Below are 26,135 nucleotides of genomic sequence, written 5' to 3' on the forward strand. Positions count from 1 at the left end.
TGATGCAGTTGCTTCTAGGCCCTGTCTGTTGTCAAAAGTTAGGGGCTACTGCGTGGGGTAGTCTGTGGTGATGTCTGTAGTGTCCCAAGATTGAAGTGGTTTACGCTTGGGCTCCCAGATTGGGAGCAGGGGTGTGGTGGACTCGAACCTACCCTGGCCTGGGTCCCATATATGTCCCTGTAGGTGGATTTGGGCCTGGCCTGGGCTCTGGCAGGGGTCTGTTGGTTGGAAGAGGCGGTCCTGTGCCAGAGCCTGAGCTCTGGCAGAGATGTCTGCCAGTGGTGGGATGGACGCGGGCCTATTCGGAACCTGGGTCCCCACACAGGTTGGTGTGGGTGGATCTATGGCAGTCCTGAGCTCAGGCAGGGGTCTGCTGGTCGGAATGGAAGGTCAGAAATTTGAGTAGGAGAAGGAAGAAACATTTTAGAGAATGGAGACAATGACTCATTTTTAAAGAGTATTTATTTAGCCAATTGTGGCAGCCTACAACTGTTACCCCAGCTACTCAGCAAGCCAAAGGATCACAGGTTCAAGGAACAGACTGGGCAACTTAGTGAAATTCTATCTCAAAGTAAAATAAAAAGGTCTGTAATGTAGCTTAGAGATAGAATGGTAATGGACTCAATCCCCAACACAGGGGGAAAAAAAGAAAAAAAAAGTTTCTGTTGATACTAGCAATTTCTCACTAGTCTCTGAAAACTATTTGGATTATGCTAGAAAAGTCAGGTTCTCATCTTTACCCTTAGAGACTGCTTTGTGAAATCAAATGGTAAAAAATTAAAGATGCACTATTTTTTTGTATTTGATTTATAATAAAAGTTATTTAGATTCACATTAAATTTTAAAATCCAAAATTTTTTGTTGTTTATTTTTAAAAATTCTTTCTAGATGTACATGACAGTAAAATGTATTTTGACATATTATACATACAGAGTATAACTTATTCTAATTAGGATCTCATTCTTGTTATCATACATGATGTGGAATTTCATGGATTGTGTATTTTATATGAACTTAGGAAAGTTATAGCTGATCCATTCTGTTGTCTTACTGTCTTTCCTATTTCCATCCTCTCTCCCTTTTCTTCATTCCCCTTTGTCTCATCCAATGAACTTCTCTTTTCTCCACCACCCCCACTTATTGTGTATTAGTTTCCACATGTTAGAGAGAACATTTGATCTTTGTTTTTTTCCAGACTGGCTTATTTCACTTAGCACAATAGTCTCCAGTACCAGCCATTTACTGGCAAATGTCATAATTTCATTCTTCTTTGTGGCTGATTTATTATTCCATTGTGTGTATATACCACATTTTCCTTATCCATCAGTCTGTTGAAGGGCATCTATGTTGGTTCCATAGCTTAGCTATTGTGAATTGAGCTGCTATAATATTGATGTGGCTACATCACTGAATGTGCTGTTTCTAAGTCCCTCTCAGTATGAACCAAGGAAGGATATAACTGGGTCAGATGGTGGTTCCATTCTAGGTTTTCTGAGGAGTGTCCATTACTGCTTTCCAGAGTGGTTGCACTAATTTGAAGTTGTGCCAGTGAGTATTTTCCCTCACATCCTCACCAACACTTATTGTTATTTGTTATACACACACACACACACACACACACACACACACACACACTTGCTGATGGACATCTATTTATTTACTTATCTGTTACTTGTATATGGTGCTGAGAATTTGAACCTAGTGCCCCATACATGCTAGGCATATTCAACCATTTAGCCACAACCCCAGTTCTGTTCCTTATATTCTTGACCATTGCCATTCTGACTAGAATGAGATGGAATCTCTGTGTAGTATTAATTTGCATTTCTCTAATTGCTAGAGATGTTGGAAATTTTTTCATATATTTGTTGACCATATTTATTTCTTCTGTGAAGTGCCTGTTCAGGTCCTTTGCCCATTTATTGATTGGGCTATTTGTTTTTGTTTGTTTGTTTGTTGGTGTTATGGTTTTAAGTTCTGTGTATATCCTGGAAATTAATGTTCTGTCTGAGGTACAGATGGCAAAGATTTTCTCATATTCTATAGGCTTTCTTTTCACATTCTTGATTGTTTCCTTTGCTATGAAGAAGCTTTTTAGTTTGATGCCATCCCATTTATTGAATTCTGATTTTGCTGCTTGTTCTTTAGGAGTCTTGTTGAGGAAATCAATTTTTAAGCCAACCTGAGAGTTGGGCCTTTCTTTCAGTAGGCACGGGGTCTCTGGTCTAATGAGTAGAAGCCTTGATCCACTTTGAGTTGAGTTTTGTGCAGTGTGAGAGATAGGGATTAAATTTCATTCCACTACATATGGATTTCCAGTTTTTCCAGCACCATTTGTTGAAGAGGCTATCTTTTCTCCAATATGTTTATGGTGACTTTGCCTAGTATGAGGTAACTGTATTTATGTAGGTTTGTCTCTGTGTCTTCTATTTCAATCCTTTGGTCTTCTAGCCTGTTTTGATGCCAGTCCCATCCTGTTTTTGTTACTCTCGTCCTATACTATAATTTGAGGTCTAGTATTGTGATGCTTCCTACATCACCTTTCTCCCTAAGGATTGCTTTGGCTATTCTGGGCCTCAAGAATTTTTTTTTTTTAATTAAGTGTTCACATTACAATGACTAGAATCAACCTCTCATGTAGTTCTATTTGTTCAGTTTCAGAGACTGCCTATATGGGTTAAACATGTTTGCTAAAAGAAGATAGAAATATATTTATACTGATTTTGGTGGCCTCTATAAGATAATCTGTGTTTTACAATTGACATAACCTAATCTTATTTTATATTGGTTACTGTTGGATTTTGTGTCAAAACAGTCTAAGCTACAGATACTATATTTTAAAGCTGTTTTAAGGAACATAATCATAAAGGAATAGAATTATATATAGGCTTGACTAAAGAATACTTAATTGCATTTCTCTTAATTTTCCCAGCCAATTTCTCCAGAAATTTTGGAGTATTCATCAGATAGCAACAAAGAAGATGACTCAGAAAATGTCCTATTCATTGATTCAGAATCCCCTCACAAATACCACATGGAATATGGTTCTGATGCAAGACAGGTTATGGACAGCCTGTTCAACACAAGAGTGAAATCAACAGAGAATGTCTTGTGTATACCCCAGAAGCAGATAGCTAAGTTTCCCAGGACTCCAGAAAACTCATCAAAGAAGAAGAAACTTTTAAGGTTAAACTGTATCTTTTTAAATACTTTATTCCCAGCTTTTCTCTTTCTTAAAACCCTGTAAATCTCAAATGTTAATTTTTAAAAATTTGTTTCCTTGGGAAGTAAATTTGGCAGAATAGAATTATAATACTGATAAGCAGTTATTGAAGTCCTAAATTCTGGAGCTGATTTATGAAATTGTTCATTCAAGTTGAGTATTCATGGATTTAATTACAACTAGCTTACTTGATTGCTTTCCTGAATGGAGAATTGTTGTTGGGCTTATCAAACTTTCTTGTGGATCAGTTCTTCAGGTACTGTTTTAAACACTAAAGGCAAGTGTTCTATTCTTAAGTAACTTATCTAAAGAGAAAAAAAGTACATATAGACTGTATCAGATTACTTTTATGGGTATTATGAGAGTGATTAGCTAGCTCTACACTGAACATGCAAAAAGTATGAGAGAGCCAAGACTCAGAGACAATGGTTGGTGTGTGTGTAGAGAGCCATTGTGGAAAAATATACCTATCACTAGCATAGTAGGTGCTAATTTTGGCAGGCCAGGTAGGTTGCATGGAACAGCCTATAGGGACCTGTCCCAACCCTGTGACTCTTTGTCAAATAAGAATAAAACAATACCAAATGACAAAAGCAAAAGTAGTAGACAGTTCTATGGAAAAGGAGTTTCTGTGGAATGTTAACATGGTCAGGAAGAGCACAGTTGGATCCATAGATGTTATCTCCACATCAAAAGAAGACAAGAACCCTAAAGCACAAGAAATAGAACCAAGAATCAGTAAGTGGATGCCCTCAAATTAAAAAGCTTCTGCACAACAAAGGGAGCAAGAGTGTAGAGAGAGCCTACAGAATAGGAGAAAATCTTTGCCAGGTACTCCTCTGATAGGGGATTAATATCCCAAATATAAAAGGAACTCAAAAAACTCAACACCAAAAAAGCAAATAACCCAATAAATGGGCAAAAGAACTAAACACACACTCCTCAAAGAAGAAGTAAAAATGACCAACAAATATATGAAAAAAATGTTCAACATCCATTGTAGTCAGGGAAATGCAAATCAAAATCTACATTCAGATTTCATCTCACTCTTGTTAGATTGACAGTCATTAAGAATACAAGTAATAATGAATGGTGGCAAGGATGTAGGGGAAAAGGTACATTCATACATTGCTGGTGGGACTGTGAATTAGTGCAACCCCCTAAAAGGCAGTATGGAGATGCCGCAAAAAACTGGGAATAGAACCACCATATGACCCCATTATCCCACCTCTTGGTATATATCCAAAAGATCTAAAATCAGCATACTATAGGGACACAGCCACATCAATGTTTATTGACAATTCACAATAGCCAGATTATGGAAATAACCTGGGTGTCCTTCAACAGATGAATGGATACTGAAAATGTGGTATATATACACAATGGAATACTACTCAGCCATAAAGAAGAATGGAAATTATGACATTTGCTGGTAAATGGATGGAACTAGAGGACATCATATTAAGGGAAGTAAGCCAGATGCAAAAAAATCAAGGGTTGCATTTTTTTTCCTCATATGCTGAAACTAGACCAAAATAAGCAGGGAGGAAGGGAGAGACATTATGAAAATACAAGGGAGATCAATGGAGTAGAAGAATGGAGTTGGGGGAAGGGGAAGGGACAAGAAAGAAGAGAAACTACAGAAGGAGTTTAACCAAATTATGCTGTGTGCATGTGTGAATGTACCACAGTGAACTCCATCTTTATTTATACCTATAGAGCATTAATTTATATAAAAATACATAGATGGAGGGAAAGCTAATGGAGTAGACAGTGGAAGAGGGGGAAAGAAGGAGAGGAAGTACTAGTGATGAATAGAACAAATTATATTCTGTGCATATAAAATTATGTCAAAATGAACCCCATTGTTACGTATAGCTATAATGCACTAATAAAAACATAAAAAGGTCAAGTGGATTTACACTAAGAAGAAGATGCTTACTTAGGAGAGCCTGGGTTGAAGGAGTGTGCCACAAGGGGTGGGGATCATACCCTGATTCCTATTTTTAAATTCAGGGTTACCTTGCTCTAGAGAGGTTAAAGAGAATAGGAGAGATAGTATTTGAGATGATGGGGAGGGTCAGTGAAGATAGAAAGTGGAATAAGATCTCAGTGAAGGAAAGATAAGGCAGAGTCCAGTGGGCCAAGTATAGCAAGCATAGTGAGAAAGTTCCTGCCTGTTCCCGACATTTTGTTTTCAAGATATACGATACAAGGCTATATACCTGTCCTAGAAAACCTGGCACTGTTATAAGAACCAGCCCCAAGAAACCATGAAAGAGGCAAACATATCCAGATTGCACAGAGTGCCTTTTATTGAGGGCTTACTGACAGAAGTGTGACCATGGGTGACAGTAATTACCAGTGGACCTCTGCAATTTGAGTCAGAGGAAGGGGGCTTTTAAAGTTCTCAGGACAAAAGTGACTTTATCCAAGTACAGATACCTGGTGTATCTCAGTTATATCAAAGATATCAGGCACATTCCTGGCACTGATGGTACCAGGGTCCAGTCATGTAGCTCCACATACCATTCTAATAGTTTTGTTTATTTATAGTATGCTGAGAATAAATGCAAGAAAACTGATCAGAGTTACTCAGGGGCATTCATGGGTGTTATAAGTCAGGATGGTCACAGTTATATGAGGGTGAATCCCAACAATGCCCAAAGTGAAGAAGATGTGGCCTCAAAAAAGAATAGAGGTGATTTGTAATAGAGAAAGGAAAGGAAGTCTATTAAAGAAATTAGCCTTTTTACTTACAAAAGTAATGTCTCCAGAACTACTAAAGACCTACTAAGGTGCTCCAGGGCTGATCCTGTGATCTCAGTGTGTAGGATGCGGATGTGGAGCTGCTCAACAGAGTGGTCAGGCAAAGGAGAGTGCTGTGGATGCTAGAGCTCATACAAAGCAAGAAACTGAAGACAGCAAGGATAAAACTCTTTGGAGGAGTTTCGTTTTAAGGATGTGAGTTGGAAGGGATTGTGAGGGTTGAGGTTACTTGTTTTAAGGTGGAAGAAACTTCAACGAGTTTTTATGTTGAGAGTTCCAGGAGAGAAGGAGAAACTGCTGAGGCAGAGGAGAGAGGATAAGTGATAGCATTGTATCTGATGTGGTGAAAGAAGGCCACAAGCAGGGGAGATCTGGTCAGGAGGTCAGAGTCGTCCATACATGGACCACAGGAAGACAAAGTCCATGCAGGTGCAGGGATATACCTGGTCAAAAGCCCAAACAGTCCATCTGTGGGCAGATGGAAGGGTGGAGTCCATGCAGTACAGATAGATACATGTGGCTTGGAAGCAAATTCTTTCTGTTCACTTCTATTTCAGTGAAATAAGAAATTCTTTTATCAGCTTATAGAGAGAGTGAAGAAAGACGTATAAAAGTTATATTATAGGAGTAAATAGGCTGGGGAAATGCTCCAGGGTTGTCTGGGAGCAGTTGCCTTGAATTGAGCTTGAGATAGACCAGCCAGTGTGGATCCAACCCTGGGACTGCAACTGTAAATAGACAGAGTGTGGGTAATGTCCAGTTGTACCTTGAAAAGAGTTGGCAGAAGTTCCAAGAAAGTAGTTATATTAATGGTTCATTAAAGCTAAAATAGATAAGGCAGGATTGAGTACATGCAGGGTGAAGATGGGTTGTAGAAGTCTGGGCAGGACCAATAGATGGGGGATGGGGAGAGATTTGTCAGGTGCTTTTAGAGTCAGGCTACTATGGGGTGATGGGTAACTTAGAATGGAGTTAATGGACAGAGACAGTTGGTAAACTCTGAAGTTTAGAGAAAGACTGTGGAAGATGGATGCTGAGGTTGGTGAAGGACACAGTCTTGGATAGGAGTTCAAGGAATGGGGAGGTAGAGTCACTAAAGCCTCATGGGCACTGAAATCAACAGGAATGGTGGCCAGCAGACAGGAAAGGCCTTTGTGGTTGGTAGGGACAGCACAGAAGGTGCCTACCCCAAGTGCAGTTCAGTCAGGGTGGGCTGGAATCTAGGGAGGGTTCAAGAAGATCTTGAAGCAGCAGTGAAGAACAAGATACTTTCTAGTCAGTCCCATTGATGAGAAAAGTGAGGACAAAAGAGCACTGTTTGTACTCAGTACTGGGGTGTACTGAGGGAAACAAAAAGGCGAATAGAGGTGATTAAAGTAGCTTCAGCAATATGCAAATGATTACTTTCTTCTAGTGATTTCTAAGAAAAATTTAAGAAGTGTATTTTGCATTTTCCCTTTTAAAGCTGCTATTTACATATTTAAAAATCGAGGTACTTTGATGTTATTAGGACTGTCATCCCCAGGCATGGAAGATACACTGTTCTAATGAGACTTACTGTTGTTGTTTTTTTTTTTTTAATTGATTTTTTTAACAAAATTAAATGACAGCAGAATGCATTACAATTCTTATTACCATATATACCACAATTTTTCATATCTCTGGTTGTAGATAAAGTATGTTGACACCAATTCATGTCTTCATACATATACTTTGGATAAGGATGTCCATCACATTCCACCATCCTTGCTAATCCCCTGTCCCTTCCCTTTCCCTCCCACCCCTCTGCCCTATCTAGAATTCATCTATTCCTCCCACGCTCCCCCTCCCTACCCCACTATGAGTCAGCCTCCTTATCTCAGAGAAAACATTTAGCATTTGTTTTTTGGGGATTGGCTAACTTCACTTAGCATTATCTTCTCCAAGGTCATCCATTTACCTGCAAATGCCATGATTTTATTCTCTTTTATTGCTGAGTAATATTCCCTTGTGTATATAGGCCACATTTTTTGTATCCATTTATCCACTGAAGGGCATCTAGATTAGTTCCACAGTTTAGCTATTGTGAATTGTGCTGCTATAAACATTGTGCTGTGTTCCTGTAGTATGCTGTTTTTAAGTCTTTTGGCTATAGACTGAGGAGAGGGATAGCTGGGTCAAATGGTGGTTCCATTCCCAGATTTCCAAGGAATCTCCATACTGTTTTCCATATTGACTGCACCAATTTGCAGTCCCACCAGCAATGTAGGAGTGTACCTTTTCCCCCACATCCTCACCAGCACTTATTGTTGTTTGTCTTCATAATAGCTGCCATTCTGACTGGAGTGAGATGATACCTTAGAGTAGTTTTGATTTCCATTTCTCTAATTGCTAAAGACAATGAACATTTTTTCATATATTTGTTGATTGATTTTATATCCTCTTCTGAGAAGTGTCTGTTCAGGTCCTCCATTTGTTGATTGGGTTATTTGTTTTTTTGGTGCTTACTTTTTTTAAGTTCTTTATATACCCTAGAGATTAGTGCTCTATCTGATGTGTGAGGTGCAAAAATTTGCTCCCAGGATGTAGGCTCTTTGTTAGCCTCACAGATGTCTCTTTTGCTGAGAAGAAACTTTTTAGTTTAGTCCATCCCATTTATTGATTCTTGGTTTTAATTCTTGCGCTATAGGACTCTTATTAAGGAAGTTAGGGCCTTATCCCACATGATGAAGATTAGGGCCTACTTTTTTCTTCTATTAGACACAGAGTCTCAGAATTAGAAATTCTTATTAGAAAGGGCAGTGATCACTGTCTACTCTTGGTGGAGGGATGGTAGTTGGCTGACTCCTTCTGAAACAGGGAAAAAGGTAACATGGATTGTTTTGTAATGAAGACCCTGTATAATTAATTTCTGAAGTTAATAAAAACTTTCCTCTCACCTAATAATGATTTTAAAACTTCTGCATGAAATATATGATTTGTTGAAGTGTAGTTTTTTTTTAATCAAAATGTTTTGAATACAGATATCATCTTGAAAATATTTCCAGTAAAAAACAACCAACTTTTATCACAGAAGAACAGAGGTCTGAGAAATTACTACCACTAAAGACAAAAGAAGTGTAAGAAATAGACTTTACTTACCTTAGCATGAACAGAGCTGAGATTAAAATAATTTTTTTTAAACCTGTTAAGAGGTAGCTAGGGAGGTTCAAGGGAGGTGGTTGTTGGCATTCCAAGGCTGGAGTGTTTCTCCATGGGAAATGATACTCAATCTCTTTTTGGGAGCACGCTCCTCCCATAACCCCCCAGCCTCACCTCTCTCTCTTTCTCTTTTTGGTTTTTGATACATGATACTATTTGAGGCATAACTAATAAGAATCCATGCATAATTGTCTAGATATTTAAATATGTTGTTAATAAAGCTGTATCTCCCCAGCTTTATGATCATGTTGTTTTCTTTTTGTTTGTTTTGTTTTTTTTGAGGGGACATTTAAAACCATAGCTTTTATTTTGAGTTGTTTTTAACAGTGCTTATTATATCTGACAGAAAGCAAAAATTAAAAATATTATTTTCATTATTTTTTTCTTTGCCTAGTTGTATACTTTACTACAATATTTTAATGAATGTTTTGACTGGATATAAGTTGAAAAATTTTAATCTTTATTCTTAATTTCTTCATATTGATTTTATAGAAATTTTGGACTGTTGAATTGATGTCAACAATCTTCTCAGATAGGTTAGTAATCAATTTTACAGAAAAAATAATTAGGGTTAACTTGCTGATAGATTAATTGTATTTTTATTTAGTTAGAGTTTGGGATTTTATCTTTGAATAGCCTGGCTAACTGCTTTGAAAAGTTAATTTGGATTTAGATAGCAGGGCCTTTGTGAATTTTCATTTTGACTATTTTTTTTTCTTGTTAGTGTAGGGTACAGGTCTTTGTTACTTGAAATAGGATTGTTCATTAGAGGCGTACTTTTTCCATTATTAAGTCCAGCTCTGTCAGACCGAAAATTCATGCAGGAATTCTATTGGCAATTCAGAGCAGAGAGCAAGTGACTTGTGAGGCGTCGGCACAGTCGCCTCCCACCTCTACCTGTGCCTAAACTCAACTGGAGACACAAATTTTATCCGAGAACTCAGATTTTTCCCTCTTGTATGTAACTTCTGTATACAAGTTTATTCTTGCTTTTAGTTTTCACCCTATAATTCCTATTCTAATGGGACTCTACACTTTACCTTTATTGGATGCTACTATTTTTCTTTTTTTTTTTTTTAACTTCTCTAAAGTCATAGCATTGAGAACCAATATTTGGAAAAAAAATTATCTAGGTAGTTGTGTAAAGAACCCAATGTTTTGCTTTCTTCTTGTGTTATGGTTTGGATATGACGTGTCCCCCAAAAGCTTCTGTGTTAATGCAGGAGGTTAAATGATTAGATTATGGGAGCCATAGCCTCCTGAGTTCATCCTAATAAGAACTGAGTAGTAACTACACACAGGTGCTTCAGCATAGCTGGAGGAGTTAGGTCACTGAAGAATTGGGGATTGTATCTTGTTTCCTTGGTTCCTCCCTCTCTGTTTCTCACTGGCCATGAGGTAAACAGTTTTCCTCCATCACCACCCTTCCACCATGATATTCTGCCTCACCGTGGGTCCAGACCAATGGAGTTGGTCCACCATGGTCTAAATCTCTGAAACCATGAGCCAAAATAAACTTTTCCTCCTCTAAATTGTTCTTGACAGGTATTTTGATCACAGCAATTGAAAGCTGACTAACACAGAAATTGGTCCATTGCTGTGACTCACCTGACCTTGTAGTTATAGAAACTTTTGGAACTAGTTTGCAGAAGGAATTTGGAAATTTTTGGAGTGCAGACTGGAAAGGACTTAGAATGTTATAAGGGGAGCTTAATGAGGATTCTAGTGTGAGTTCAGAAGACCAGAATGCCAGTAGGAATATGGACAGTAAAGGCTGTACTCATGAAGTTTCAGAGGGGGAAGTGGGAATTCTATTGGAAATTGGACCAAAGTCCATTTATGATACATTCTTTCAGATAGTCTATCTACATTTTACTCATGTCCTAAGTCTGTGAGAGGCTGAATTAAAGGTGATAGACTAAATTGGACAAAGGAAATTTTAAGGTAACAGAGCATTCAGGTGGTGGCATGTATATTGCTGTCTACTTGGGAGCAGAAAGCATAACAGAAGGATTTTTAAAACTTGCTGTTTGGCCAGAAAGTGAATATAAAATTGGGACCAAAGAATGTGTGATTGATGAAGAGCTTATGGCCACTAAAGAGAAGTTAAATACATTGCATAGAGGCAGTAGTAAAGATGGCTTGAGAATCTCAGAAATTGACAAGGCCACATCCATCATAGGTTCAAGGGTATAAAAGTAAAAATTCCTTTGAGAAGAGGCTAGTTGGAAATCTTTTTATACACAGGAGCTAGGAATGTTGTTTTACCATGCTCAGCCACCCAGGCATTAAGGCCACTGCAGCTATGGTGCCAGGGGACCCACCTACTGCTACGCTGGTAGCATATCTTGGAGTCATCCACATTCTTCATGAATGTAGGATACTGGAGTTAAGGGGTCATGGAGGCTTTCACCAAGATTTCAAAGGAAGCTCTGGGAGGCCAGGCAAAGTGTTGTAACAGGGTTGGAGTTCCTGCAAGTTGACCCTGACAGGACAATGCGTGAAGCTGTGAAGGTGAAGACAAAGTTGGAATGGAGACTCCCAGAATTAAGAGATGCAAGTAATGTGGACTGTCTGCTGGACAAAGCTGTTGACTGTGGAGAGAAGCCATCAGTCCTGCAACCAACAAGGCCAAAGAGACAGGGCTGCCCAAGCCCTCTGGAAATCATATCTTACCACCATGTGTCCCAAATGCCAGAAGTAGAAATATAGGAAATTTTGCCTGGCTGAGGTTTTGTCTTGTTCTGGTCTCATCCCTTCTTTCTATGCCCCTATTCCTCCCTTTTGGAATAGGAATATTTAATCTGTATCATTATATATTGGATGTATGAAACTTGCTTTTAATTTTTACGGGAGCTCAAAACCAAGAGTTTTCCTTGAGTCTCAGAAGGGACTTTGACCTTGTACTTTTGAGTAATGCCAAACTCTTAAGACTATGGAGACTCTTAGAGATGACCTAAATACATTTTACTTTGTGAGATGGACATGGACTTTCTGGGGACTAGGAGTGGAATGTACCAGTCTGGATATGAGGTATTCCCCAAAGCTCCTGTGTTAATGCAGGAGCTGAAATGATTAGATATTTTGTGAGAGTTGTGATCTAATCAGTCCATTCTAATATGAATGTACTAACAAGGAGGTAACTATAGGCATATGGGACATGGTTGGAGGAATTTAGGTCACTGGAAGAATGCTCTTGGAGATTATATCCTATCCTCTGGGCTCCTCCCTCTCTCTCCTTCCTGGCCACCATAAGGTGAGCAGTTTTTCTCCACTGCTGCCTTTTCACCATGGTGTTTTGCCTCATCTCAGGTCCAAAGCAATGGATTTGGCCTACCATGGACAGAACCTGCGAAATCATGAGCCCAAAATAAACTTTTCCTCCTCTAAGTTGTTCATGTTGGGTATTTGGTCACATTGATGAAAAGCTGAGTAATATATTATTATGAATTTAATTTTAAATAGTATTTTTTAAGAGATGGTAGGTATATTATCAAGACTGAGAGCATGGATTCTGGAGTAAGAGTGCCTAGGTATATATTCAGCTGCCTAATGAAATGAGTTTCTTCATATAAACAGAATGATGTGAAGAAGAATCTGTATAATAAGTGGAATATAAAGTATAGAAAATAGAAGTTCTTCAGCATATTTCTGAGTTTGAAGGATTTGGATTTTTTTTAAATTTTATGTTTTTTATAATATATATATATATATATATATATATATGTGTGTGTGTGTGTGTGTGTGTGTGTGTGTGTTACACATAGACACAAACATAGAAATAACTGGTGCCTATAGGAAAAGAGTAGGTGGTAGAGATTTTATTTATATATATATATAGATAGATAGATAGATAGTATGTATTAAGATAAGATCTTTGAATAATAGAGCATAGAGTGCATGTTAAAGACACAACAAAAGCAGTATCACCAATCATGGTCATTTCTTAAATGTTTAATAAGCACCAGGTGCTAACTTCTTTTAGGATTTAATTGCTGGTTCCTCATATAAACTAGTTATATAATAAAGGATGCATTCTTTTACCTCTCTGTGTTCTGATTTTATCATATGAGGTATATATTAATATCCATTTTTTCTACCTAAATAGGATATTATTTGAATAAAAATGAGATAGTATAGTGGACTGATTAATGAAAAGCTATATAATCTGTGAGACAGTACATTGATAAATTATGTGGCCGCCATGGTGATTAACAATTGATCTTGATTTCTAGTTGATTGATGTTATAAATGTGTTAGTAGCAGCTGACCTCTGTGATATTTATGATTTTATATGTTTGTAAACATATGTATCAGAATTTCTATTGATAACTAAGGGCTCTTGTGAAGTCTCTGTATGTTGATTGTTTCATATTGTCTTCCTACCATTCATGAATGTTTTCCTTTTTCTGTATTGTTGGTGTTTCTGCTGTGTGTCTGTGATTGATATTCAGTTGTCTCTGGATTTCAAATAATAGTGTGTGTGTGTGTGTGTGTGTGTGTGTGTGTGTATATATATATATATATATATATATATATATATATATATATATATGGTATGTATTAAGCCCATACCTAGATACTTTTAATTGAGTGTTCTACCTATCAACAGTTTGGCAAGGTTATTTTTGACTGGAACTCTGAACTCACTTTACATTTATCTGTTTGTCCTCATTTACTGATTGAATTATACCCCACCACATGGTATAATATGTAGCTATTTTTGTATCCCTGGTACCTATCATATAGCAGGTTACAAGTAAGCAGTATTTATTCATGGAATGAGTACATGAACTAAGAAAGAATAGAAAGGGATATTTAACTGTCATATATCTAAGAATGTGATGATCCTAGGAACATCACATATTAGCTCTTATTTCTAAGAATCAAGAGAAGGAACTTCTATAAAAATAAAAACTGACCAAGGAAGGTAGATCCTCGAGGAAGAAAATATAATATAAAATTTGTTGGGGCTGGGAATATGGCTCAAGCGGTAGCGTGCTCGCCTGGCATGCGCGGGGCGCTGGGTTCTATCTTCAGCACCACATAAAAAAATAAAATAAAGATGTTGTGTCCACCGAAAACTAAAAAATAAATATTAAAAAATTCTCTCTCTCTCTCTCTCTCTCTCTTTAAAAAAATTGTTAAAATTTTTGCATATTTTGTCCGTTCTTAGTAGGTGTGGATAAAATATTCTAATTACTCTGAGCCTTATTTTAAAACTAAACTTAATGCATTATAATTTATTAAACAGAGGCGGGCTAGCAGAAAGACTAACCGGATTGCAGAACCGAGAGAGATCTGCCATTTCTTTGTGGAGACATGATTGTGTTTCTTACCAAAAGACAGTTTCAGGTAAGGCTTGCATTGCAACTGAGTTGGTGTAGAAAAGAATTCATTTTCTTCCAACATTGTTTAAAAAAAAAAATAATTGCCGTGCTATAAGTGGTATATAATGTTTACAACTTGGAATTTGAAGGCAAGCACACACCCATGAAACTGTCAGCACATTTTATGCCATAAATCTATCCATTATCTGCAGAAATTTCATTGTGTTGTCTTATCATTGCCATCATAATTCTTATGATAAGAATATTTAACATAGGATCCACCCTCTCAGCAAAAAAGTTAAGAATACAATACATTATGAGTAACTATAGGCAGTAAGCTGTACAATAGACCTCTAAGACTTACCTTGTGTAACTAAAACTTGGCACATTTTGACTAATATTTCTCCATTTCTGCTTCCTCCACTACCATTTTACTTTCTGCTTCTGTAGCCAGAGTACTTAATCAAGAAAAAAAAGTAAAACACACCTATATTGGAAAGGAATTAGTAAGATTATCTGTTTGCAGATCGTATAATCTAAATATCTAAAACAAAACAACAACAAAAAAAACATTCTAAAGACAACACCAAAATAAGAAAAAATAAACAAATTGAGCAAAATCGCAGTTTTTAAAATCAGCCTATAAAACTCACTTGCATTTCTAGACACTAACATCAAATTATCCAAAAAAGGAAATTAAGAAAAACAATCTCATTTATAATATCATCAAAAATAATAAAATACAAATAAATTTAATGGATGTGAAAGACTTGTACTCTGAATGCTGTGATTGTTTTTTTCCTTGTGTCATGTTAAGTCTCAGAAATTTTTCTAAGAGAGAATTCCTGTACACAGAACTGCTCATAGGTCATTTAAGACTTGCCCTGTGATGATTTGGACAGTTCTACAGTAGACCTTTTCTTGCTAAATCTAAGCCAATGACTTTTAGACTTTTGTAACCACCAAAGGGAGTAAGACATAGATCTTACATACACATGACATTCACACACAACTGAAACATATCATGAACAACACTAACTTATGTGTGATACAATCTGATATATTCCGTCTCCTATTTTTTTAGGACTCAACTTTTGCTTTAAATGTTTCTTTGGGTGGGAAGACACCACATTTCTATGCAGTTAAGGGAAACATGTTTTTTTTTTTTTGTTTTGTTTTTTTATAGTTTAGAGGTCTTATTTATACTGTTTTGCCATGAATTTGTAGGGAATAAGTTTCAGCAGCTCAGACTCCTTTCCATTGGTTTTCACAAAGTATGTTCTCTAGGTAGAGCAGGTTTCCTTCTTTTTTAATTATTTTTCTTCACAAGTTTCAGAAGATATTTTGGCTCTTAGAGTGCTTAATATGCTTAATGAGCACATTAATTCTCTTGGCAAGAATCTTGCCCTTGTTTACTTACAACAGTGCAGATGCATGCTGAGTAACATTCAGGCTCTTCCAGTTTTGTGCTGATAACATTTGTGAGGCATTTCTTTTTCAATAATGCTCATTTCCTTGATGTCTACATTGTTAGCTTTCCTGTAGATCCTGTAGATTCACATGTATGTGGCCAAAGGGAAAACTCCTTGTTTCTTGAATGGCCTAGAGAGCCATTTGCAGTAGCATACACTTGTAATCCTAGCAACTTGATAGGCTGAGGCAGAAGGAGTAGAAGTTCAAGGCCAGCCTGCATAATTTAGCTCCTGTTGAAATAAAAAATAAAAAGTGCTGAGAATGTAGTTCAGTGGTAGAGCATCCACGATTCAATCTCCAATACAAAAAAAAAAAAAATTGAATTTGAGGCCCTTCTAGTGAGAGCAACATGCAGTCTGAAAGTCAGCTCTATAGACAAGTGACTCAAAAATTCCTCTTTCAACCTGGCACAGTGGTGTATATCTATATATTTCAGCTATTCTGGAGACTGACAAGAAGATTGCAAAATGTTCCAGGCCAACCTGGACAACTTAGCAAGGCATTTTCTCAAAATAAAAAATTTTAAAAGAGCTGGGGATATAGTTCAGTAATAGAAGCACTCTAGGTTTAATCTCTAATATTTCTAGAAAGGAAGGGAGGGAGAGGGAGAGAGAAAACAAAAAATATCTCTTTTTTCATAATGGAGTGTTGAATGATGAGACTATCCCACACATCTGGAAAAAGCTCCCCCCTCCTCTGAAACAATGCTCTTTTCCTGTGTGATATTCCCATCAAGGGTTGGGGAAGGTCTAGACTACATGTCTATTTTGGTGCCAATACCATGTCATTTTTGTTACTATAGCTCTTGTAGTATAGTTAAAGGTCTGATATTATGATGCCTCCTGGTTCACTCTTCTTGCTAAGGATTGTTTTGGCTATCCTGGGTCTCTTATTTTTCCAAATTAATTTCATGATTGCTTTTTCTTTCTATAAGGAATGCTGTCGGGATTTTAATTTTAATTGGAATTGCATTAAACATGTATAACGCTTTGGGTAGTATGGCCATTTTGACAATATTAATTCTTCCTATCCAAGAACATAGAAGATCTTTCCATCTTCTAAGGTCTTCTTCAATGTCTTTCTTTAGTGTTCTGTAGTTTTCATTTTATAGGTCTTTCACCTCTTTTGTTAGATTGATTCCCAAGTTTGTTGTTTTGAGGCTTTTGTGAATGAAGTAGTTATCTTAATTTCTCTTTTGAGGGTTCATCATTGATATATAGAAATGTGTTTGATATTTATGAGTACTGATTTATATCCTGCTACTTTGCTGAATTCATTTATTAATTCTAGAAACTTTCTGGTGGAGTTTTTTGGATCCTCTAAGTATAGAATCATGTCGGCAAATAGCAATAGTTTGAGTTCTTTTCCTATTCATATACCTTTAATTTCTTTTGTCTGTCTAATTGCTCTGGCTAGAGTTTCAAGGACTGTGTTGAATAGGAGTTCTGAGAGAGGGCATCCCTGTCTTGTTCCAGTTCTTAAAGGGAATGTCTCCAATTTTTCTCCATTTAGAATAATGTTGGCCTGTGGCTTAGCATAGATAGCTTTTACAGTGTTGAGATATGTTCCTGTTATCTCTAGTTTTTCAAGTGTTCTGAACATGAAAGGGTATTATGTCTTATCAAATGCTTTTTCTGCATCTATTGAGATGATGATCATATGATTTTTAGCTTTAAGTCTGTTGATGTGATAAATTACATTTATTGATTTCTGTATGTTGAACCAACCTTGCATCCCTGGGATGAACTCCACTTGATCATGGTGCGCTATTTTTTAAATGTATTTTTGTATGCAGTGTGCCAGAATTTTATTGATAATTTTTGCATCTATGATCATCAGGGATATTGGTCTGAAGTTTTCTTTCCTTGATGTGTCTTTGTCTGGCTTAGGTATCAGGATGACACTAGCCTCATAGAATGAATTTGGAAGCGTTTCTTCCTTTTCTATTTCCTGGACCAATTTGAGGAATATTGGTATTAAAATTCTTTTTGTAGGTCTTATAGAACTCGGCTGAGAATCCATTTGGTCCTGGGTATGAGATATATATAAAATTTGTTTTGTTTTTGTTATAGGTGGACACAATATCTTTTTATTTTATTTTCATGTGATGCTGAGGATCAAGCCAAGTGCCTCATGCATGCTAGGCAAGCACTCTACCTCTAAGCCATAATCCCAGTCCTGTTGGTAGGCTTTTGATGGTGTCTTCTATTTCACTGCTCAAAATAAATTTGTTTAAATTGTGTATGTCCTCCCAATTAAGTTTGGGCAACTCATATTTCTCCAGAAATTTGTTGGTGTCTTTGATATTTTCAATTTTATTGGGGTATAAATTTTCAAAGTAGTTTCTAATTATCCTCTGTATTTCAATGGTATCTGTCGTGACATTTCCTTTTTCATCATGAATTTTAGTAATTTGAATTTTCTCTCTCCTTCTTTTCCTTAGGATGGCTAAGGGTTTATGAATTTTTATTTTTTCAAAGAACCAGCTTTTTGTTTTGTCAATTTTTTCAGTTGTTTCTATTTCATTGATTTTAGCCTTGATTTTAATTATTTCCTGTCTTCTACTACTTTTGGTATTGATTTTGTCTTCTTTTTCTGGGGCTTTGAGATATAATATGAGGTCATTTATTTGTTGACTTCTTATTCTTTTGCTCAATGCAATGAAATTTCTTAGCACTCCCTTTATAGTGTCCCAGAAATTTTGGTATGTTGTATCGGAATTCTTATTTACCTCTAAGAATTTTGTTTTATCTCCTCCCTGATGTATTCTGCTATCCATGCATCATTTAATAGTATATTATTTAGTCTCCAGGTGTTAGAGTAGCTTCTGTTTTTTATTTTATCATTGGTTTCTAATTTCATTCCATCATGGTCTGATAGAATGCAGGGTACTCTCTCTATTTTTTTTATATATATATTTGCTAAGAGTTGCTTTATGGTATAACATAGGGTCCATTTTAGAGAAGGATTCATGTGCTGCTCAGGAAAAAAAGTATATTCTCTCATTGATGGATGAAATTTTATATATATATGTATATGTATATATATATGTATATATATATATATGTATATATATATATATATATATATATATATCTGTTAAGTCTAAGTTACTGATTGTATTATTGACTTCTATGATTCCTTTGTTTAGTTTTTGTTTGGAAGATGTTTCCACTGATGAGAGAGGTGTGTTAAAGTCACCAGTATTATTGTGTTGTGGTCTATTTGATTCTTGAAATTGAGAAGGGTTTGTTTGATGTAAATACATGCTCTATTGTTTAGAGCATAAATATTTACGGTTGTTATGTCTTGTTGATGTATGATTCCCTTAAGCAGTATGAAATGTCTTTCTTTATCCCTCCTGAGTAACTTTGGTTTGAAGTCCACTTTATCTGGTATAAGGATGTAAACCGCTGAACAGAAGACACAGAGAGAAACCCACATAAATGCAGGTGTCTCTTACTAGACAAAGGCACTGAAAACATGCATTGGAGAAAAGATAACCTCTTCAACAAATGGTATAGGGAAAACTGGAAGTCCATATGCAGCAAAATGAAATTAAACCCCTATCTCTCACCATGCACAAAGATCAACTCAGAGAGGATCAAGGACCTAGGAATTAGACCAGAGACCCTGAACCTAAAGAAGAAAAAGTAGGCCTAAATCTTCATTGTGTTGGATTAGTTCCTTACTTCCTTAACCAGACACCTAAAGTGCAAGAAATAAAATTGAGAATAAATAAATGGGATGGATTCAAACTAAAAAGCTTCTTAGCAAAGAAAACAATCAGTAACATGAAGAGAGTGCCCACAGAGTGGGAGAACATCTTTTCTACATGCACAGCAGAGAGCACTAATTTCCAGGATATATAAAGAACTCAAAAACTTAACACCAAAAAAGAAATTACTCAGCAATAAATGGGATAAGGAACTAAACACTCCAGTCAGAATGGCAGTTATCAAGAATATAAGTAATAATAAGTGTTAGCGAAGATGTGGATAAAAAGGTATACTCTGTATATAACATTGCTGGTGGGACTGCAGATTGGTGCAACCACTCTGGTAAACTGTATGGAGATTCCTTAGAAAACTCGCATTGGAACCGCCAGTTGATCCAGCTATCCCACTCCTCGGTCTATACCCAAACGACTTAAAATCAGCATACTACAGTGACATAGCCAAACCAATGTTCATAGCAGTTCAGCTCATAATAGCTAAACTGTGGAAACAACCTAGATGCCCTTCAACAGATGAATGGATAAAGAAACCGTGGTACATATACACAACAGAATATTACTCAATGTTAAAAGAAAATAAAATTATGGCATTTGCAGATAAATGGATGGATGAAATTGGAGAATATCATGTTAAACAAAATAAGCCAATCCCAAAAAAATCAAAGGCTAAATGTTCTCTCTAATAAGTAGTGGATGCTGACTACTACATGGGGTGTGGGGGTGTGGAGGAACTTTGGGCAAAGGGGAGGGAGGGTAAGGGAAAGGAGAATGGAGACAAGAAAGATGTTGAAATGAGATGAACATTATCATCCTAGGAACATGTATGACTGCACATATAGTACATCTCTACATCATATATAACCAGAGAAATGAAAAGTTATGCTCCATTTGTGGACAATGAATCAAAACACATTTTGCTATCATATATAACTAATTAGAACAAATAAAAATAAATAATAAAAAACCTTTAAAGATAATTTTAAAAAACAAGAGTTGGGGATGGAATGAGTAGGCATGGTCATTTTTTCCAAAGGTACTATTGTCTCTCCAGAGGAATCCTTGGAATATGCTTTTTAACAGGTTCTCAGGTGCCCATGATAGGGTTTGAGAAACATTCTTCTTAGAGTTGAATCTTATCTCACCTCCTTATTCCCAGAAATATATCCTACTAGAGAGAACACTCAATCATTTTGTTATCAACTATTAAACATCTGTGCAGAAGACTTTTAATTCTTACCTCATTTATTCCTTTTAAAATCATCACCCAGCTTCTTTTAGCAATTTTCATCTCTCTTTCACATTTTTGAATTATAGTACTATACTATGAAATATGTATGCATGTATTAAAATGACCTGATACCTATGCCCCAGTAAGATTTCTTCTTTTATAGAATTCATGTGTCAGTCTATTTTATACTATAGCTTTTTTTTTCTTGTCCTATTTTTTTTTTGTTTGAAGAATTGTGACAGTAAATTATCATCTTTACAACTTATTTGATCAATCAGAAACCCAGGCATATATAAAGATTTTCTAGTCATATTATTCAGGAAGTTTTAATAATATAAAGACCTAATATACAAAAAAAATAATTAAATGTACTTGTAATTTAAAGCCATAGGTAGGGGCTGGGATTGTGGCTCAGTGGTAAAGCGCTCGTCTAGCATGCACGGGGCCCTGGGTTCGATCCTCAGCACCACATAAAAGTGGATGAATGGAATAAAGGTACTCTGTCCAATTACAACTAAAAAATTTTTTTAAAAAAAGAAAGCCATAGGTAAAGTTTTCATGCTTCAGTGATAATTCATTTTGAAAAGGTTAGCAATATTTCTCTATGTGGTAACTCCAGTTTCAAGTTCAATAAAAATAATGCTTTCTTTTCCAATATTTTACCAGAAATTTATTTTCATTGGTCTGGCTAGGTAGTAGTCCCTCCTTGAACTACTGCTAATCACTGTGGACAGGTGGAATACAGTAACAGTCAAGCCAGATGTTTGACTCGTGATTGTTGTCTTTTCAGACTTAATAAGAATCAGCAGGAATTATTTGTGATTCTGTAGTATCTCAATTAATAATCTTTAGTGATCCTTCATATTCTCTATTGGTGTGTGCTAACTTAACCTTTTAAATTCCTTGAACTAGAATGATCACTTTTCCCCACTCTCTACCCACCTGTAACTCTAAAAAATTTGTTTTTTCTTTGTATCACTTATCATTTTGAATTTAGTTTGGGCTCCTTTGCATTATAAATTTCTTTTATTCTCCTTGAACCAGAAAAATTGCCTTACTACTTAAATTCTTAAATTTGCTCCATCATGTTTCTGCTCTGCTTTTGCCTCCATATCTTTAAGAAGTAATTACAAAAAAAGAATGATGGATTTGTATATCTTTGTTACTGGTTATGAATATTTGCACTATTGTGTTTCAGGGAGGCCACTTTCAAATCTAAGTTGTACAGAACAGACTTGTATTGAGGGGTTGGTCTAGGAGAGGTATAGGTTAGAGAGGAGGGCTGGGAATAATGGGACAGGAGTAGCACAGCAAGTTGGTCCACAAGTCTCTTGGAGTTTGTAAGATAGTAAGTCTTCTAGTAAGCAGACTTACTCGGCAGGGATACCGAAGGTTGTATTTAAATACTACAAGAGTGTTGAAGAAGTGCCCTTATTCATTTCCCTTCATGAAAAAATGGAATGCAGTGTGCTCTTAAGAGATCATGTTGCCTATAATGCCTTTTAGGTGATCTATAAGAGGTAAAACACTTGCTTGATTATTAAGCCCCTTGAAGGAAAAGGTCTTGCAAGAACTGGCCTCCTGGTCCTTGGAACCAGGCACTTTCAATGCTGCCACACTTTGCTAAATGGAAATTAATGTTTCACTCCTCTACCAATTTCTTCTTGATATTGCCATTGAGGAATAACCAGAGAGTTCAAATTTGATTTTGTATAGGATTTCTATCCTGAATTATTTTGACTTTATAGACTTTGATATGTTGTAAATATATTTAAGTTCAAAGCAAAACTTTGGCAAACTTAAATGGACCATAAATTTCTAAGAAATTGTTGGGGGAGGAAAGCTTCTCTCTGTCCCCTTTCATCTTTCAACATTACCTTCATTGTTGTATACTTTTAGAGGTTTGCCATCTACAGATACTATGTTCAGGACTTATTGCATACATTAAATAATTAGTGTGCAAAATAATCCTGTAAGACAAAGTTTGCTTTTTCTTATTTTCCAGATGAGGATATTGTAGGTTGAATGATGAGTAAGCCCTAATTTGAGCTCTCTCAATTCCATGTTCTATTCACTAATGATCTTGATCTGTTTGGGCTGGAGAAAGATAGGGTTAAGAAGAAAACTGATTAAGGAATCAGCAGAAATATTAGTACAAATGATCTTTCTTCTGGAAAAAAGGAGTCTTTCCAAATGTACTTCTGTGTCACACTCTTAAAATATTCCTAAATGGAGGAGCACAGAAGATGTTTGAAGGTTGCAGAAATTGTAAATTGTAGCTCTATACCGGATGTCCTAAAAACTTATGATTTTGATAAGTAGATGACAGGTTGTCTTCTCAATTATTGATTTTAATATGCATTGTCATCCTGGCTTTTTATTACAGTGAGTTGACCAAATTCTTAAGCATATAGTTGAAGAGCATCTTTGAGAGTCTGAATAGAAGAAGAAAAAAAAGTCAGAATTGTGTAATTGACTTCCCAGAGGAAAGGAAGAACAAAAGCATCTTTGTTTTATCTCCTGAGAACCAAATAGCTCATTTATTATTTTCCCTCTTAAATTTGGGGATAGAAGATATTGTATCATAAATAAAAGATAAAACAAAATAAAAAGAGCCATAAATTCATCTATTAATTTGATATATGAGTGTGACTGTCCTAAAAGATTTTTCTTGTAGAAGTCTAAGCATCTTTGGAATGTGGATTTTATTTTTTATTTCCTTCTTAGATGGATTTCTTATTTTGTAGTTCCTTTAGATCCTCTCCTTTGTGTCTTTTAATAAATTGTATCTTTTTTCTTTGCTTTTTATATAAAATTACAAATATATATTGGGATAAGCATTGTGTATTTTGGTGCTTTGATTATTTTGTAACTTGACAGAAGAATTTCTTCTTTCAATATAAAACATTATCTTGTTTTTGCATTTCTATTTATGTGTACCAACTCGGTTATAAAACAACTTATTAATACAAGTTATTCCCTGTGCTCCCAATATGAAGAACTAAGGTTTAGTAAACAACTAGAATTCAGTTATAAATTTATTTTGGTAGTTTGAGCATGTCCTCTAAATTCATGTGTTAAAACTTAATTCCAAATACAGTGGCGTTGGGAAGGGGACCTAATAAGAGGGCTCTGCCCTCTTGAATGGATTCATGTCATTATGGCAGGAGTGGGTTAGTCATGATGATGGTGATTATTAGGAAAGCAAATCTGCTGCTCCTTCTTTCTCTTTTGTGTGCTCTATCTCTCTCACTAGTGGATGCCTTCTGCTATTTTATGACACAACCCAAACGCCTTTACCAGACACTGATACCATACCATTACACTTTCCAGCATCCTGACAGCAAGCCCAATAAACTTCTCTTTGTAAGTTACCAAGTTTGTGAAATTCTGTTATAACAACAGAAAATACTCAGACATTTATTAATCTATATGTCTCAGTTTCCTTACCAAAAACTAATGTAATGGTTAGGCCTTCTTTTTTGTGTAGGCTTATAATAACAATACATTTGAAATAGCATATAAAATATGTAGGGACCTAATACAAAATCAGAATCAGTCAGTGGTAAAAATGACCATTTCTTATCCCTGAAGGTGATAAAGTAGGAGATTTAGTTTGATATGCTATACTTAATATCTAGAACAAACAAAAACATGTAGTTCATAAAATTGCTACAGATTCCTGAATTTCTCAGTAAACCCAAAATAAGGAAAAATCAAGCTAAGTATAATGGAACACCTGTGATTCCAACAAATCAGGAGGCTGAGGTGGGAACACTAGTGACTATGGCCTTAATTTTCCTAAGGCCCCTTAGTTTGTTACCAGAGCTGATATTCAGCAGAAACCAAAATTGGATCTCTTCTTCCCCCCATGAAGCTTGGATTTATTCCTTTGTGTTTCCAGGCCCTACAGTCTGAAATTCCATCTCATATATTGAAGTAGATTCTTCATTTTAGGTTAAATTTGAGTAAGTGAATATATCAGGCTTCGTTCCCACCCGCCTTCAATATTGGGGTTTTAACCCAGGGGTTCTCTACCACTGAGCTACATTCCCCATCCCTTTTTATTTATTTTGTTTGTTTGTTTGTTTCCTGAGACAGAGTCTCTTAAAGTTGTCCACAATATCAAACTTGTGATATTCCTGCCTCATCCTCCTGAGTAGCTGGGATTATAGACATATTCTATCTTCAAATTGGAATAAACTTGATGATAAACCCAGATTGGTTTTTCCTTCTGTTGGGTTTACTGAGAAATCTAGTAGTAATTGTATGAATCATATTATATTGTTTGTTCTAGACATCAAACTAAGAAGTCTTATTTATCATCTTCAGGGATGAGAAATTATGGTTTATAAAATTATTCTATGGACTCTAATTATCTAGCTTGGAAACCTTCCTTTTCATGTTTCTTTCATTTGGGGAGTATGATTTAATTACTCCATAGTTGAGAAGTATCTTTTGCCTACGTGTTGATGAAATGGAGTGAATCCCTCCAAGGCACTTTTCTGCCTTTTAAAAACTTCTTGAAATAATTGTAGATTCACATCCATCACAACCAGTTTTAAGAAATCCATGATACGGATGTACCACATTTCATTAAACTGTTCTTTGGCTGAAGTACATCTGGATTGTTTCCAAGTCTAGGCGATTACAAATATACTATAAATGTTCATATATGGGTTTTTGAGTGAATACAGGTTTTTATTTTTCTAGGTTAAATGGTGAAATGTAGTTGCCAGGTGTTATTATGGAATGGCATATTTAGTTTTGTGAAGAAAATTGCATATTAACAATATCACATACTTAGTCTAACATGTCTTTCTGGGCTTAAAATATGAGGGGTGGGTAGTCAGGGTCACTCAACCACTGAGCCCTATTTTGTATTTTAGAGACAGTGTCTTGCTGAGTTGCTTAGCACCTTGCTTTTGCTGAGGCTGGCTTTGAACTTGTGATCTTCCTGCTTCAGCCTCCCAAGGCTTAAATTTTTTTTTTATGTCTTTGTTAATATGCTTGTCTATTTTTCTTTTCTTCCATCATGGTTAGCTGACTACTGGGATATAACTCCTACTTATACCTTTGAATAATCAGTAATGTTTTCCTTGTTGATGCCTTCTAGACATACATCTTAAGGTTCCTCAAACTGGAATAAACTTTTATTGTGGTGCCCATTTCCTTCACATTCTTTGTAAAGAAAGA

The 26,135-nt window shown here is 36.0% G+C and overlaps 1 protein-coding gene across 9 annotated transcripts in view; it reads left to right on the forward strand.

The window, feature by feature from the left end:
- Spidr (scaffold protein involved in DNA repair) overlaps window positions 1-26,135 on the forward strand; it is a 410,995-nt gene that overhangs the window by 141,499 nt on the left and 243,361 nt on the right. For 3 of the 9 annotated variants that reach the window (XM_058574001.1, XM_058574002.1, XM_058574005.1), the window contains 3 exons: window positions 2,933-3,186; window positions 8,995-9,090; window positions 14,427-14,527. The exons of 1 other annotated variant lie outside the window; for it this stretch is intronic. In XM_058574001.1, the coding sequence (XP_058429984.1) occupies window positions 2,933-3,186; window positions 8,995-9,090; window positions 14,427-14,527 (451 nt within the window). Of the gene's footprint in view, window positions 1-2,932; window positions 3,187-8,994; window positions 9,091-9,664; window positions 9,709-14,426; window positions 14,528-26,135 lie in introns of those variants that run through there. 5 more of the 9 variants (XM_058574003.1, XM_058574004.1, XM_046428516.2 and 2 more) reach the window with 3 other exon arrangements.

Source organism: Marmota monax, unplaced genomic scaffold (assembly GCF_021218885.2).
Source record: "Marmota monax isolate L192 unplaced genomic scaffold, Marmota_monax_Labrador192_F-V1.1 WCK01_AAM20220418_F8-fsc00044, whole genome shotgun sequence".
In the NCBI taxonomy this organism is placed as follows: Eukaryota; Metazoa; Chordata; class Mammalia; order Rodentia; family Sciuridae; genus Marmota; species Marmota monax.